Raw genomic sequence first — 16,912 nt, forward strand, 5'->3', positions numbered from 1 at the left:
ATCCTCCTAATAAGCATCACTCATTAAAGAAGACACTCCCCTTGGCTGACTACAAATGGAATCAGCTGTGGATATATCGGCATGATCATGATTTAATTCTATGAAATGTCCTCATAGCAAAAGACAGGCCAGCACTTGCCCAACCAGACAAACAGGTGACAGTCCACCCCTTGTTAACTTGGCAGCTATGCTCATCACCTTAAACCATAACTGATTTCTAAATAGAAAACAATAAAAGACTTTTTTTTTCCACCTAATAATACTCAACTGTCCTGCATATAACTGGAAACACATTAAATCTCTCCAGAATAGGGTGCAATTCCTTGGGTAACATCCATCCTTAAACTTGGTATCTTATAACTTAAATAGTATAAGTTGAGTCAGGATTAAAACATAATGTTTCTGGGGTATATAACAGTTTCAAATCAGCACACACCTCAACACTGATTCCTGCTGTTCTGCCTCGTTACATTACAGTCCTCATTTCTGTAACTGATCACATGGCCATAGTTCATATTTATCACTACCATTCAACGTTCCCTCAGCAAGCACTTCAGTTGGTCATGGTTCTTTGCCTGGCGGGATGACCCAAACCTTCATTCCTGAAGTTTCAGAGCCATTGGTAGTCCTGCCTGGATTGGGTTGTTGCAGTTTTCCATTGATTTTAATCACAGGGCACAGTAGTACTAAAACACGCCCTAAGGAATCTCCTATATTCCCAGAAAACTCTTCTTTACCTCCACTGTGTAGTTGCAGTCCTATTTACCCCTGATAGTCAGGGTCAATCACCCCAGATAATAATGTAATCCCCTTCTTGGCTTGTTGATCCAGGGGCACGAGTAGCCCAAAGTGACCAAGTGGCAGTCTTAGATTCTAGTTCAATGGAATCACTGTTGTTTCTCCTGGTGGAAGCACTCCCCTGTTTGGAACTAAAACCTGTAGACCAGCAGAGCTCAGGTTCACAGGGACAGGAAGCAAAAATTTTCCTAGTGGATCACCAGGGGTAATAGTGAGTGGTGCCACTCCCATTTCCACCCCTTGGTTCCTGGACCCATGGATTCGCTATGGAAGAAATAGCACCATACAGCAGATGCTGAGTCAGCATACACAGCTTCCTGGAAAACATTTTATCCCAGCCCTTCAAGGTACTGCCACCTAGTTGGCACCGTAATTGAGTTTTCAAAAGGCCATTCTACCATTCTATCAATCCAGCTGCTTCTGATGATGGGGAACATGTAAGACCAGAGAATTCCATAAGCATGTGCCCATTCCCGCATTTCATTTTCTGTGAAGTGTATTCTCTGATCAGAAGCAATGCTGTGCAGTAGGATAAGGCATTCTGTAAGCCCATGGATGGCAGTTTTGGCAGAAGCATTGCGTGCAGGGAAAGCAAACCCATATGCAGAGTATGTGTCTATTCCAGCTCAGTGACAGCAATTTCCACAGTAATATCTGACCTCCAGAGAAGTGCAACGACAGAGCTCTTCAAGGATGATGGCACTAGTCTCACAAATTTCTCACTGTTCTGGTAAAAGGTACATCCTCTGGACATTCCTGGGGTGTAACAGCAGGCTTTGCATGACAAATCCACTCCAACATTTCAATCTCTCTAAGCCTCTGGATCCCCTCATCTACATTATACCAGGGCAGTTCTGGCATTTCAACCTCAGGTAATGTCAGCCACCTTTTGATTCATGTTTCAGTCAACCATCCAAACAAACTGTTAATGCCTTTTCTAACCCCTTGAGCTATACCATTGAATGCAGGATCTCTGCTTAGTGGACCCATATTAATAAATTCAGCTTGATCCAGCCTTATATTCCTCCCACCATTATCTCCCACACCCTTAAAATCCATTGCCACACATATTCCTCTGATTTCTATCTACACAAATGGGAAAATTTACACAGTTCTTTTGGAAGTTAATGTACCTCCTCATGTATGATACTTTGCACCTTACCTTTAGGGGCCTGTTGGGATGTTAGTCTAGTTATAGTGGAAGAAATGAGGGGTGGTGGGGGTGGGTCATGAAAAGAATTAGAAGTATCTTCCAAGCCATTTGCTTCAGGGAATTTATTTGCAGTTTCATCTGATGAAACAGGGTTAATCATTCTAGGGCTAATCCCTTCAGGTGGAGGTTGGGTGGCCATCTCCTCAAGGCAGACTGGAGGTGGGGCAGCTATGTCCTTAGGGTACACTATTACAGGGTTATCTAGAGAAGACTCAGCATGACTTAGGGTTTCAACCTCTCCACCAACATCATTATCAATCCATATGTCACCATTCCATTTTTCAGGGTCCCACTCCTTTCCAACCAATGCCCTCACTTTAACAGCAGACACCATGTAAAACTGAGATTTCAGTTTATGTTGTAAAGTTACTACTCTAACAGTAAGATTCTGAGTCTGATTTTCAGAGATCTCAAGTCTACGGCTACAGGAAATAAGATTTTCCTTCAAGACACTCACAGAAATGTCTACATCTGTCAGACAGTGCTTAAGCTTCTCCTTTGAAGCCTTAAGCCCATCCCTTTCACTCATTAAAGAAGATACTCCCCTTGGCTGATAACAAATGGAATCAGCTGTGGATGTAGCTGACGTGATCATGATTTAATTCTATGAAATGTCCTCATATAGCAAAAGACAGGCCAGCACTTGCCCAACCAGACAAATAGGTACCACCACCTGGCCAAGCTGACACATGAATCTGACTATGACACCACTGAACTGAAAAAGAAAACGTGATTTCTTATTGTAATGTTGCTTGGCCTCAATATAAATTGGGAGGTGGAGAAGAATGGCCACAAGATGGCACTCTTGACTTTAATACCATTCTCCAATTAGATCTTTTTTTAAAAAAGAGAAGGGAAATGGTCTGAAATTCCTTACATCAGGACAAAGCCATGAGGGGAGCCGGTAACGTGTGTAATCTTAAGTGGGAATTAAGAGACGAATCCTTTCTGTCTTAAGAAGAGGAGGGGGCAGATATTTTCAATGACCCATTTTTAGCTAAACTCTCAAAATTTGAAACCTCAAAGACTCAGGAATGATCCTCCCCCAAACTCAGATCTTGAACCCACCAGACCTGAGGCTCCCATAAACCCTCCTTCTTTAAACGAAGAGCCTTCCAAGTCCACCGTACCCACTCCTTATTCATGTTCAGCCAGACATACTCACAGTGGAACTCCTTACCACCCTTTGGAAAAAGAAAACAAGAGCTCAGAAGGGAATGGAAAGTATCCTTTCCAGGAAGCCAATGGGGATATGGGAATCATAAGGGTCCACATCCCTTTTTCTATGAGTCACTTAGCACAGTATAAAAAGCAACTGGAACATTTTCTGAGGATACCTCCAAGTTTCTGGAGGGATTTAAAAATCTGGTCCTCACCTATGACTTCACCTGGGGAGACATTCAAGTTATCCTCTCCTCCTGCAGCATTCCTGAGGAGAAATGAAAAATCTGGGTAGAAGGCCAAGGGCATACAGAAAAGGTGCACGGGGAACAGCCGAGATGATAAAGCACAGGGACTGTAGCTCCCTCAAACACAAACCCAGACTGGAACTATCAAAGCAGACAGTGAAGTATTGATGTAAGGGACCATATGATTACTTATTTAACAGAAAGTATGAAAAAATGTATTACTAAGCCTATAAATTACAACATGTTACTCAAGAAGACAAGGGAAATACTGCTTTGTTTCAGGCTCGACTAGTGGAAGCTATGAGAAAAGTATATCCAGACTATGAGGACGGACAAATCATGTTAAATATCTACTTTATAGGCCAGTCAACTTCCGACATATGGAAAAAAACTGCAAAAGATGTCCTCAGGACCCCAAAACTCTTATGAATGACCTTATGAATACTGCCTTCGTTCTTTAATAACTGAGACCAGGCAGCAGAGGAGGTGAAAACAAGGAGAGACCGGAATAAGGGAAGACTCATAGCTTAAGCTGTGAATGGTAAGGAGCCACTCAGGGCAGAAGCCACCAGAACCTATCACTGATGTGGAGAATCAGGGCACTGGACACAGGAATGTCCCCAAGGACCAAAGAGCCCCAAGGACAGAGTGAGCCTCCAGGGAAGGCAAGACAGTGGGCCCAAGAGTAAACCAAGCCCCCAAGGGAGAGCGAAAACTCTCCAAAAGCCCTGTTGACCATGCTGGAACAGGACTGCAGAGACCCGAGGCCAGTGGCTCCCTGGATCTCGCCAAAGATATCAAAATCGTGGAGCCCTGGGTATCTCTAGATGTGGTGGGTAAGACAACTTTTTAATTGATATGGGTTATCAATTCTGTCTTAACCTCTCACTCTAGCCCTTTCTCCTCTAAAATCCGTCCCATAGTGGGAGTAGATGGGAAGTCTCAGGCTCAAGCCTTCACCCTACCTCTCCCCTGTGAAATTGGTAGTATTCTTTTTTTTCTTTTAAGTTATCAATTTTTAATAATATCAGAGTGCCCCACCCTACTTCTGGGAAGGATGTGTTAAAGGCATTGGGTGCCTAAATTCGAATGACAGGCTGTCTGCCAAAAGCACCCTTGAATATATTGGAGCCTTAAGTATGGTGTTAACTGGGACTGAAAGCACTCTAGAGTCCCTCCCCTCAGAGTTAAAAAGTCATCTGGATCCTAAGTCTGGGACACAGACTTGTCTGGAAAAGCAATTCAGGTTCCCTCTATTGTAATCCAGTACAGAAGATCTGCCTTTCTCCAGAAATAGATAGTATCCCCTTAATCAGGAGGACATTAAAGGACATTCAACCACTCATCCAAAAAATTCCTAAAAGCAGGACTTCTCGTCCCCTGCAGGTCCTCCTTTAACCTCATTAAAAAGCCAAAGGGGTCGTACCACTTAGTGCAAGATCTTAGGGCCATAAACCAACTTGTCATTCCTTTCCACCCTATCGTACTTAACCCTTACACCCTCCTCATTAAAACCTGAGCTCCACCATGTGGTACTCAGTTCTTGATTTAAAAGACGCCTTCTTCTACAAACTTTTACACCCAGATTCCATTATTAATTACCATTCTTAATTCCTAGCTGAAAGAGGGTACTGAGTTTCACCTTCTAAGGCTCAAATTGCCTTACAAAAAGTTCTTTACCTTGGGTTTGTCCTCACCCCACGGGGGCACTCTTTGTCATCCAGGAGAGTCCAAGCTATACTGTTGGTGCCACTCCCGAGACAAAGAGAATTAAGAGCCTTCCTGGGGATGGCAGGATACTGTAAGATTTTGATACCCCGATTTGGAGAAATTGCACAGCCTCTGAATGAAGCCATTCAGAGACTAGATAATGCCTCCTTAGAATAAGCAGCAGAGCAGGCTACTACCTTCACCACCCTCAAAGGCGCTCTTATCAGCCTGTCTACCCTGGGCCTGCCCAACTTAGATAAGCCCTTTTACTTAAATGTAATTGAAAAAGAAAGGAGAAGCATTATGAATCTTGGTTCAAAAGCTTGGAAACATTTCCTGACCTGTTTGAAAGGCTACTTTTCAAACCCTTTAGACGCCACAGTTCAGGGCTGGCCACCCTGCTTCAGAGCCGTAGAGGCTACTGCCTAACTTATAGAATAGGTCACCAAGCTAATGTGGGGACAAACTCTAACAGTGTATACCCCACTACCATTACCACCATCACCACCACCAAGTCAGAGACATCCTAGAGGCAAGAGGACATCCTTGGTTTTCAAACAATAGGCTCCTGAAATATCAAGCCCAGCTACTAGACGCACCAGAGGTTCAGATCCAAGTCTGTGCTACCCTGAACCCAGCCATTCTGTTGCCTATAAGCTCAGACCAAGAGAGTATATTCCTTGAGCACTCATGCAGAGACACTAGCTCAAAATTATTCTACCAGACTGAAAGACCAGCCCCTAGATAACCCAGAGTTAGATGGTTTCAAATGGAAGCAGTTTTGTAAAAGAAGAGCTGTTGCATCCCTTGAGTTATGTGGTTAATGAAGGCTGGCCCATTGTTGCTTTGGATGGAAATAGGCAACCTAAATCAAGGGATAATTTCTTTAAGAAGAAACTTGTTAAGGTATCTACAAAGACTAGTAGGTATTTGAATCCTTGGCAGGGTGACATATGGGTAAAGTCAAGCTGCCAGTCTTCTGTTGGGTATATGCTCCTTGCCGTTGAACTGGAGGCATTAGGCCTGGCGGTTAGGCAAAGTTGCTAGAATTTGGGTTCTTAATGGCACACAAAGCACAACTCTGAGTAGCTTTCTTAGTCGTTTTGGCTAAATTTTTCCCTTTAAGTGTTTTTTGTGCTAAGGTCATGAAATCTTGGAGAACTTTCCACGAATTGCATTAAGCAGGAAATTTTTTCCTTCTTTAGTAAACCATCCATTTGCTTCATATGTATACCATGATCCCTTTGCTAATTTTTCTTCCTCCATGTAAACAGGAGTAATAGAGGGAAGTGAGAGATCAGGGACTAACACTAGTGTAGAGATTGAACTTAGTAAGACGCGCGGGTCTTAGTTCCTCCTCCAGAAAAGCAACTGAAGAAACAGAAACAATACGGAACAGCTCCCAGAGCCACGACAGAGACCAAAAAGACAGCGTACCCCATTCTGGGGCAGCTGAACGGGCAGGGAGAATCCGCTGCGGTGAGATACCCGAGGGGCGCGCGTTTTCCCAGCCGGGGCGGCTGGCGACTGGGGTCCCCTCCACGCACGTGGCTCCCCGGTCTGACTGGGAACGTTGGATAGTGGGGCCCTCCCGCCACTCTTGGCGTCTTGGGCCAGCTGGGCAATTTGGACCGGCATTCCCCCAAGCCATGGCGGCCGGCGACCCCCCCCCCCCATGCGCAGTTTCCCGGGCCGACTGCGAGATTCGGATTGGCAAGTTAAAGGAGCCACGGCATCTTGTACTGGTGGGCCCCGCAGACAGACGAGCGCCACAAGTGCCACCTACTGGGCAGGAAAAGAAAAACAGCCCAGAGATTTCACAGAAAAACCTTTCAACCAGCCGGGTCCCACACCCAGGGAAATCTGATCAAATGCCCAGACACCAGCAAAAAATAATGGATGACGCTCGGAAAATTAAAGATATGGCCCAGTCAAAGGAACAAACCAATAGTTCAAATGAGATACAGGAGCTGAGACAACTAATGCTGAATATACGAACAGAAATGGAAAAACTCTTCAAAAACCAAATCAATAAATTGAGGGAGGACATGAAGAAGACATGGGCTGAATAAAAAGAAGAAATAGAAAGTCTGAAAAAACAAATCACAGAACTTATGGGAGTGAAGGACAAAGAAGAAAAAATGGAAAAAACAATGGATACCTACAATGGTAGATCTAAAGAGACAGAAGCTACAATTAGTGAACTGGAGGATGGAACATCTGAATCCCAAAAAGAAACAGAAACTATAGGGAAAAGAATGGAAAAACTTGAGCAGGGGATCAGGGAACTGAATGACAATATGAAGCGCACAAATATACGTGTTGTGGGTATCCCAGAAGGAGAAGAGAAGGGAAAAGGAGGAGAAAAACTAATGGAAGAAATTATCACTGAAAATTTCCCAACTCTTATGAAAGACCTAAATTTACAGATCCAAGAAGTGCAGCGCACCCCAAAGAGAATAGACCCTAATAGGCGTTCTCCAAGACACTTACTAGTTAGAATGTCAGAGGTCAAAGAGAAAGAGAGGATCTTGAAAGCAGCAAGAGAAAAACAATCCGTCACATACAAGGGAAACCCAATAAGACTATGTGTAGATTTCTCAGCAGAAACCATGGAAGACAGTGGGATGATATATTTAAATTACTAAAAGAGAAAAACTGCCAACCAAGACTTCTATATCCAGCAAAACTGTCCTTCAAAAATGAAGGAGAAATTAAAACATTTATAGACAAAAAGTCACTGAGAGAATTTGTGACCAAGAGACCAGCTCTGCAAGAAATACTAAAGGGAGCACTAGAGTCAGATACGAAAAGACGGAAGAGAGATGTATGGAGTAAAGTGTAGAAAGAAGGAAAATCAGATATGATATATATAATACAAAAGCCAAAATGGTAGAGGAAAATATTATCCATACAGTAATAACACTAAAAGGTAATGGACTGAATTTCCCAATCAAAAGACATAGAATGGCAGAATGGATTACGACCCAGCAATACCACTGCTAGGTATTTACTCAAAGGACTTAAGGGCAAAGACACAGATGGACATTTGCACACCAGTGTTTATAGCAGCATTATCTACAATTGCAAAGAGATGGAAACAGCCAAAGTGTCCATCAACAGACGAGTGGCTAAACAAACTGTGGCGTATACCTACGATGGAATATTATGCAACTTTAAGACAGACTAAACTTATGAAGCATGTAATAACATGGATGGACCTAGAGAACATTATGCTGAGTGAGTCTAGCCTAAAACTAAAGGACAAATACTGTATGGTCCCACTGATGTGAACCGACATTCGAGAATCAGCTTGGAATATATCATTGGTAAGAGTTAGAAACAGGGTAAGGTAATGGGTAATTGGAGCAGAAGGGATACAGACTGTGCAACAGGACTAGATACAAAAACTCAAAAATGGACAGCACAATAATACCTAAGTGTAATGTAACTATGTTGGAACACTGAATGAAGCTGCACCTGAAATATGGTTTTTTGTTTGTTTGTTTGTTTGTATCTTCTGTTTTTGTTTTTTCTTTTTCCTTTTTATATATATATATATTATTAGTATTATTATTTTAATTCTCTTCTCTATATTAACATTCTATATCTTTTTCTGCTGTTTTGCTAGTTCTTTTCCTAAATCGATGCAAATGTACTAAGAAATGATGATCATACATCTATGTGATGATACTAAGAATTACTGAGTGCATGTGTAGAATGGAATGATTTCTAAATGCTGTGTTAATTTCTTTTCTTTTTTTTGATTAAATAAAAAAAATTAAAAAAAATTGGATAAAAAAATAAAAGCACATAGTAGATTCAGGAAAAATAAATAAATACATAAATAATAGAGGAAAAAATGTTAAAATAAAGTCAGTTTGAAATACTAGTGATCAATGAAAGGGAGGGATAAGGAATATGGTATGTAAAAATTTTTTTTCTTTTTCTGTTTTTGTTTTATTTTTCTGTTGTCTTTTTATTTCTTTTTCTGAATTGATGCAAATGTTCTCAGAAATGATCATGATGATGAATATGCGACTATGTGATGATATTGTGAATTACTGATTATATATGTAGAACGGAATGAGCATATATTATGGATGTTTGTGTTTCTTTCTTGTAATTTCTTTTTAATTAATAAAAAATTATTTAAAAAAATATATATATCACCTCCATTGTGCCTAGAGACCACAACACTCCAGGAAGGTAGAAGGAGCCAACCAAACTTTGAAAGAAACACTAGCAAAGTTATGTCAAAAGACCCATGCACCACGGATAACAAATCTTCCCTTAGCACTACTCTGGATGCATTTAGTACCTAAGGATCCCCCCCACCCCAGCGAAGACCCTTTGAAATGATGTATGAGAGACCATTTTTAACCTAGTATTTGGTACTGAACTCAGAAATCCATAATCTAACCAAGTACTTCACTTCCCTAGGAACCACAAAAAAGCTTATACAGGACAAAAGAGCCCAATTTCTTCCAGTCCCAGAGCCTGATTTAAACCCTCCTAAAGTAATATCTGGAGACTTGGTCTTAATCAAAACCTGGCAAGAAAGCAGGCCTGGCTCTCAGCTAGAGCCCAAGTGGAAGGATCTTACTCTGTAATTCTTGTTACTCCCACAGCAGTTAAATTCAGTGAAATCTCCAGTTGGATTCACCTTGTCCAGGGTTGAGCTCTGCAGTGAGGACCCTAAAGACCCTCCTGATGAGAAAGAATCCTACAGCTGTCAACCACTACTCAGATTAAAACTCCTACTCAAGAATCAGAACTAAAGTACAAGGGGCTCTCTCTCTCTTTTGTGCTCTACTATCCCATGCACCTCACATTCTATCTGAACATACCTTAAAAAGCCTCTTAAGTTACACTGCCCATCATCTCAATCTGTCCCATTGTTGGCAGTGTCCTTAAAATTCTAGATCCACTATAGTTTGGCCAGCCAACAGTACATATTTGGGAGTCTTTCCATTTCTCCAACTCTACAACACACAGAACCATGGTCTCATTATACATGGGACCCCTTAGATTCTTTACCAAGAGCAGTCTCCCACCTTTTAGAACAATCTAAAGCTCACCAACCTACCACATCTCCTGTTACAGGTGCTATACACTACACAGTAACAATAGCTCCTAACATCACTTTCCTTTTTAACATCAATTCAAACTCCACCAAGGGTCTATACTTAAGAGAAATACCACCTAAGTTGTGCAAATCCATAATTTATATTCACTCAAATGGACAAACTTGGGACCTGGAGGTAATAGCCACGGTCCTTAAAAGCCAAGCTCAAGGGAACCCCCAAGCAAGGAGCCCTGATTTCTGCAACAACCCCAACTATTTCTCTCTGCTAAGTTAGATGAAGCAGCAGATATTTTCCTAAACCAATCCTTAATTAACTACCAGGATGAAATCCAATTCTGCCAAAACAGGCCAAACTGCAAATTTTTCCTAAAAACCATGACTCAACAGATAGAGTGCTATAAAGTAGATGCCAGTGACAGGATCCTTCTTTAGTATGACCTGGCAAAATAAAAAGCTACCTGACATTCTTTTTTATGAACACCCAGAGGCACCATCATCTCTTCTTTCACCTATAACTGCCATTCACATGTGTCTTTCCAAAATATGCCTTCATGCCTCTGAGGCAGCTAAGGCAAAAACACCTGTGGAATAACCCGAATCAGTTGTGGGCAATCAGCCAGCTGTATTACTTCAACCTGCAGGCGTCTAGCTACTCTATACTTAATGATACCGTCAAAGCTGAAGAAGGATTATTCTTTCTCTGCAGAAATAATAACTACCTAACTTTAGCCAGGAATTGGACTGACTCTTGCTCTTTAGCTATGCTATCACAGAACTACCCTATTTACCAGATTCTAACCCAGTTCCTCTACCCTCCTTTATAATATTCTCCTGATCAAAACATTCATTTCCTCTCCTAATCCCTCTTTCACTAGGTATCACAATCACAACCACTGGACTTGGTATAGGAGGACTTGTTACCAGTCACCAATTCCACCACAACCTCTTCTCAGAGCTCACACATAGTATAGAATCCACTGCAAGAACTCCAGGCCTTTTCTGGACCCAACAGAATCACTAGCAGTGGTGGAGCTCCAAAAAGATGAGCCCTGGATGCACTCACTGCAGCACAAGGGGGAACTTGCCTCTTACAAGAAGAGTGCTACTTTTATGTCAACCACTCAATTGAAATTCAAGAAAACATATGGGACCTTTGGGAACAATCCCAACAAATTAAAAACAATAATTAAAGTAACTGGAATCCTTTTCCACATTTTCCTAATCTAACTACTTGAATCCTCCTTTTTCCAGGTCCTTCAATTGCTTTTCTTCTTATTCTTATGTTTGTCCCAATGTGTACTTAACCTACCTGTCAAATTTGTTTCCAATAGACTACAAGCATTCCACACTAAGCTCATTCTTATCTGCAAATATCAAGTAGTTCTGGACCAGGGCCAGCTTGCTCCCACCCTTACTAGAATAGAGAAAGCATTTTACACCCTGGTAAGTAGGGTCTAGCAGCCTTAAAACAGTAGGAAGAAATTTCAGAAGGTGGACCTTTGCCCCTCAGCACCCCTTAAGTAAAGGTGTTCAACAATTTCAGGGGGAAATTGAGGCAGGATAGAATAGGGCAACAAGGCATTAGTCCCTGATCTTCTACTCAGCTTCAAACGTGTTAAGGCCAGAGCTGCAAACTTCAGCTGCAAACCTCATGGGACAAAAGTTTCCCCTAAAGCCCCCAACCCTCTCAAAACCGTAAAAGTTTGTAAAATCCAGGGCCTTAAGCAAATTTTTAAGTTAATTACAGGAAGCTCAGGGTCAAAAAGATTGTTAAACACCTGCCCCCCCCCCAAAAAAAACTTTTGAGTATGCTTCAGCAAACCACAAATTCCAACAGCTGTCTCCTCCTAGAACAAAGTGTCCAAAGATCACTGTGAGAACCTATACAAAGAAGACACCTGGTACTCAAACACTACTATGGAAACCCACACCAACAAAACTTCCTATAAAAGGAGCTACTCAGTGTGTGTCTCTCCCTTGCGCCTATGCACGTTCCTCCTTGGGCACATTCACATTAATCTCTTTAATGTGTACTCTCTCCCTTTCTCTTTAATACACTTTACTGCGTACCCCTACTGGTCCTCTCCTTCGTCTAAATTCTTTTAGCAGCAAGACTCCTGAACCTGGAACAGAGCTCAGCTAGCATATTAGGACAACTTCCAGAGACTTTAAATGTATTTATACATAATTTTCACCAAAGTTGTGACATGCCTTACCATGTGTTAGATAAATCTCATTCAGGCATGATTGTAGTGCTGTTGGACTGGAGTTCAATGTTAAGGAATCAACTCCAAATTTTAAAAGCTCCAGTTACTTACCCTCCAATTTAAACCTGCTTAAATTTATGTTCAGAATATGTTTACATATTCCTTTAAAATGTTCTGAAGGCAATGATACTGCTTTTAGATGGGGCTGATGAAACAGAGAACATCCTGAGGAATCACTGTATGTAAATTTAAGGTAGAAACAAAAGACATAATGTGCCTTTAAAAAGAAACAGAGATAAAACGTTATGCATTAACTGGTCGAGGAAATGTTGTGAACAGTGGCTGGTACAAACCTAAGTGTATCCCTCCAAGGGCGAACACTTTGCTAATTCAGTGTTCCCAGAGACTTTATAGATCATAATTATCTCAAATAAGGAGAAACAACACAAATTTTTACAATTAACAGCGTGTTAACTTTCTGGGCCTCTACAATTAAATTATTTTAAAATAGAATATCGATCACTCTAAGTACTCTGAACAAGCAGGTAGAACTCTGGGCTCCTTCCTCCATTATTCATTCATACGTAAGAATTATTCTTACATAGTCCATTCATAAATAAAAGATTGTAACTAAATCAGTAAGGCATTATTTCTACAGGGTGCCTTTCAGAACATAACTGGTATGCTTCCAACATTCAACAATGTTCATTCTGTTTCTGGAATGAATCAGTAACTCACACAGACATCATTAGACAGTAGCAAGTCAACATTTTTGTACTCCGATCCATATTTTATATCATGAACAAGTATATTCATACATGCATATGCATATCTCAAATATATATGCATGGAGGCACACATGCAAAAATATCTGAAATAAGGGTGGGCCACAGTGGCTCAGTGGGTAAGAATGCTTGCCTGCCATGCCCGAGGACCCGGGTTCGATTCCCGGTGCCTGCCCATGTAAAAAAAAAAAAGGGCCACGGTGGCTCAGCGGCAAGAACACTTGCCTGCCATGCCAAAGGACCCGGGTTCGATTCCTGGTGCCTGCCCATGTAAAAAAATAAATAAATAAAAAATATATATATATCTGAAATAACTTCTAAAATTATATTTTAGCCTTATTATAAACAATGTTTCCTAATTATTTTCTATTCAATTTCTTTTGTTGCTTAATGTTGGCTGTGAACCATACTATGCATTTCAAACACTGGTCTAAATGACTTACACTCTGCCTTTGTTACACCAAATAATCTATAAAGAGAAAAATTATTAACTACAATTAGGATCTAACAGCATGTGGTAGACCAACTTATTGATCCTAATTTTTCACTCACCTGTAACTCAATTATATAGCCATATGTCTACCAAAGGCACCCCTTAACTAAAGCTTGGCCATATAACTTACTTTAGCCAATGGGATGTTAATGGACTTGAAGCAAGGAGACTTAAAATATGCCCATGTGTTCGGCCTGCCCTCAGGCTTCAGTGATGCAGTATGAGAACTTTTCTCAGGGACCCACTATTCTTCCATCCTAGGTCCCAGAATGAGACAAATGAAACAAACTTGAACTTGATTCTAGCTTGAAGCAGAGCCTCTCCAGCTAACTCACAGACACATAAGCAAGAAATAGCTCATTGTTATATGACCCTGAGATTTCATAGTAGTTTTTACACATCAAAAACTGACTAGTACCTAGCATGAGGTGTGACTTACTGTATCAAAAGGTACAAGATCCAGAGTCTTCTGTAACTATCCCAAGTTATCTTTCTCTCATTTGAGAACCTATCCTGAGAACACAGTCTAAGACAAGGCTTTCCCCCAAGACTCTGCCTTCCCAAATGCTATCAATTCTTGAGGTAAAATAAACACATAAAAACTCAAAACAGGCCAATTATACAATCTTTGTGCCATGAGCAGCACACAAACATCCATACCCAGTATATTAAAAACAAACACACATAATATTACTCATACAGCAAATACTCTTCTATTTAGCCTTAAAAATAATTAATTCTAAAATAGAGGCATTCTTTTAAAGACAAACTATCTGCAAATTAAGTTTTTTGGATTTTCACCTTCATAAACTCCTACCTCATTCTTGGAGTATGCCAGGGAATTTTCTGAAATGTAAAAAAGAAAAATTGTTATCATTTAAATGCTGTTTATAAATTACTCTATAAACAAACAGTAAAAACATCAAACCAGTAATAAATTACTTTAGTGGTTCTCAAAGATACAGTTTCCACATAAATAACATAGAAAACATTTAAAATTTTATTCAGTATATGTGATTAGATTTGAGACACTAGCAACTGAATTATACAACAACAAAGGGGTAAAATGAAATGACTTTATATTATCTGCCCGACTGTTCTCTAGCCAGACAAATAGCAGAAGACATTCACGATTTTTGGTTTCTAGTTCAAGAATGACAAGAAATTTTTACTATACTATTTTTAAGTTTGGGGCACATTTATTAATAGCCTCCTTTTTCTCAGCAATTTGAGAAATTCAAGAAAAATGCTTTTGTCACAGAGTAAAGCTTTAATACAAGCTCCTCCCCCCATCCCCCAACACTGTATAACACCAAGCAACTCTGCCTACAAAGGTTTCATATCAAGAGGTACTTTGTTCTCAGAGCAGTCAAAAGGGCAAATCAAAAGAGCAGGCAGCCACAAAGTTATGAGAAAACTAGCGAAGTAATTAACCATTCATTTAACTGCCCTGAGGCTTACTCCCTCAAGTCTGTCATTCTTCCAATGTTGGAAATACATGTTTCAAGTGTCAACACTCTGCAAAATTTACAGGGCTCAATTTCTTAATCGAAGCACACTTGTTCAACAAAAAGCGGGATCTGGTTAATTCATGATTTCACATTTAACACAACGAGCATGAGCTACAGCAGATGACCAGTCTTCCTTGCTGGCCCATGAGAAGTGACCTCAAACCACACTTCTGACTCATCTGTGTTCTCATTTAAAGCGCTATTTTCATTTTACCACTGTGGAAATCATGAATTTTGGAAGGTAAGAGGGGAGCACTGTCCAACAAAAATATAATGCAAACCAAAATGCCAATCCAATAGCATAAAAAGAAACAGATAAAATTAATTTTAGTAAATATTTAAGCCGATATATACAAAATATTATAATTTCAACACGAGTACAAACAAGATATTTTTACTCTTATTGTCATATAAAATTTTTGAAATCCAGTGTATATTTTACACTTCCACATCTCTCAATTCATACTAGCCACATTGAAGTACTCAATAGCTACATGTGGCTAGAGACTATCATACAGGACAGTGCAGAGTATATTAATCATTCCTAGAGATTAATAATTTTTTTAATCATAAATAACAGTAAAATATTAAGATTATTGAAGGTGTCATGTATAAAAATAGATCATTTGAGTGAAAATTTCAGAGATTATATAAACACAGAGATTTTTTTTCTAGAAAACAGGTTACAGCTGTGATCTGAGTCACACCTGATAAACTTAAAAAGCCAAAGAAGATAAAACTGCACACATGGGGAATTAAATAACAATCAGTTTACTTTTCTAGAAAATCATACAATTCAAAGCTAAAAGGATTCACAGCTGGTTTTTAAGATTTTGAAACAGTTGAGGTAACTTGATCAGGACTCACAGTACATACATCTGTCACTATTGAATATTGAGAAAAAAAATATTCAGTTAGATTTTTATTAGCTTTTTTGCTTTTCAAAAAACATTACCTATCCTGTGTGTCCTTTGTGCCCCAACATAGGTATCGAAAATTCGCTGCAATTCACACTTTCCAGTCATCTGTCTTAAGAGCCATTTCATCCAAAATCGAAAAAAGTGTCCATAGAAGAACTCCCACAAAGAAATAAACATATTTTCCTGGAGAAGGAAATACATGACAGGCTTAACAACTTAAATAGGATTTTGAAATTGCAATATCTCTCTCTATATTTGTTAGTTTATTCAACTCATCAAATCGCAAATTATTTTATTATCTATTATATTATCCCATTGTGTTTACTTAGAGGCAGTGCTTAGTTAAGCAGCTAAGAAAACAATGACAGGTGTAGCATATACCACCTGGATTAATTGACAAGTGGGCAAATGGTCAACACTAAAAATTTTAACTGTAAAAATCAAGACTTAACTTAGAGTCGAGCTATTCAATGGCTTGAAAGAATGATAGCAGAATCATACTTTCATACTTCAGGTTCCTACTTAACTTCTCATTCTTGTAGAATTGAGGTTCAACAGTTTAAAGACACCAACTAAGTAACCATTAAATATATCAAGCATCCTAACTGTTTCATAAGGAATAAGCTCTTATTAATCCTTATGGATAGTTTCAGTTACATTTTCTGTTCCACAGGCAGGTGATGCCAGCAAAAAGAAACACTGCATATAGTATTCAAACTGCAGTGTGTAAATTGAACACGTAATCACACGTTGGCCAAGTCTTAATTTTACATTCAA

The 16,912-nt window shown here is 39.9% G+C and overlaps 1 protein-coding gene across 3 annotated transcripts in view; it reads right to left on the reverse strand.

Annotated features, from left to right (window-relative positions):
• The window catches only part of ELMOD2 (ELMO domain containing 2), a 74,358-nt gene that overhangs the window by 56,756 nt on the left and 690 nt on the right, over window positions 1-16,912 (reverse strand). For all 3 annotated transcript variants that reach the window (XM_077139973.1, XM_077139972.1, XM_077139974.1), the window contains exons 2-3: window positions 16,171-16,318; window positions 14,522-14,550 (exon numbers count right to left, since the gene is read on the reverse strand). In XM_077139973.1, coding sequence (XP_076996088.1) covers window positions 14,522-14,550; window positions 16,171-16,312 — 171 coding nt within the window. In that variant the 5' untranslated portion in view covers window positions 16,313-16,318. The remainder of the gene's footprint in view (window positions 1-14,521; window positions 14,551-16,170; window positions 16,319-16,912) is intronic.

This window comes from Tamandua tetradactyla, chromosome 22 (assembly GCF_023851605.1).
Source record: "Tamandua tetradactyla isolate mTamTet1 chromosome 22, mTamTet1.pri, whole genome shotgun sequence".
NCBI lineage: Eukaryota > Metazoa > Chordata > Mammalia > Pilosa > Myrmecophagidae > Tamandua > Tamandua tetradactyla.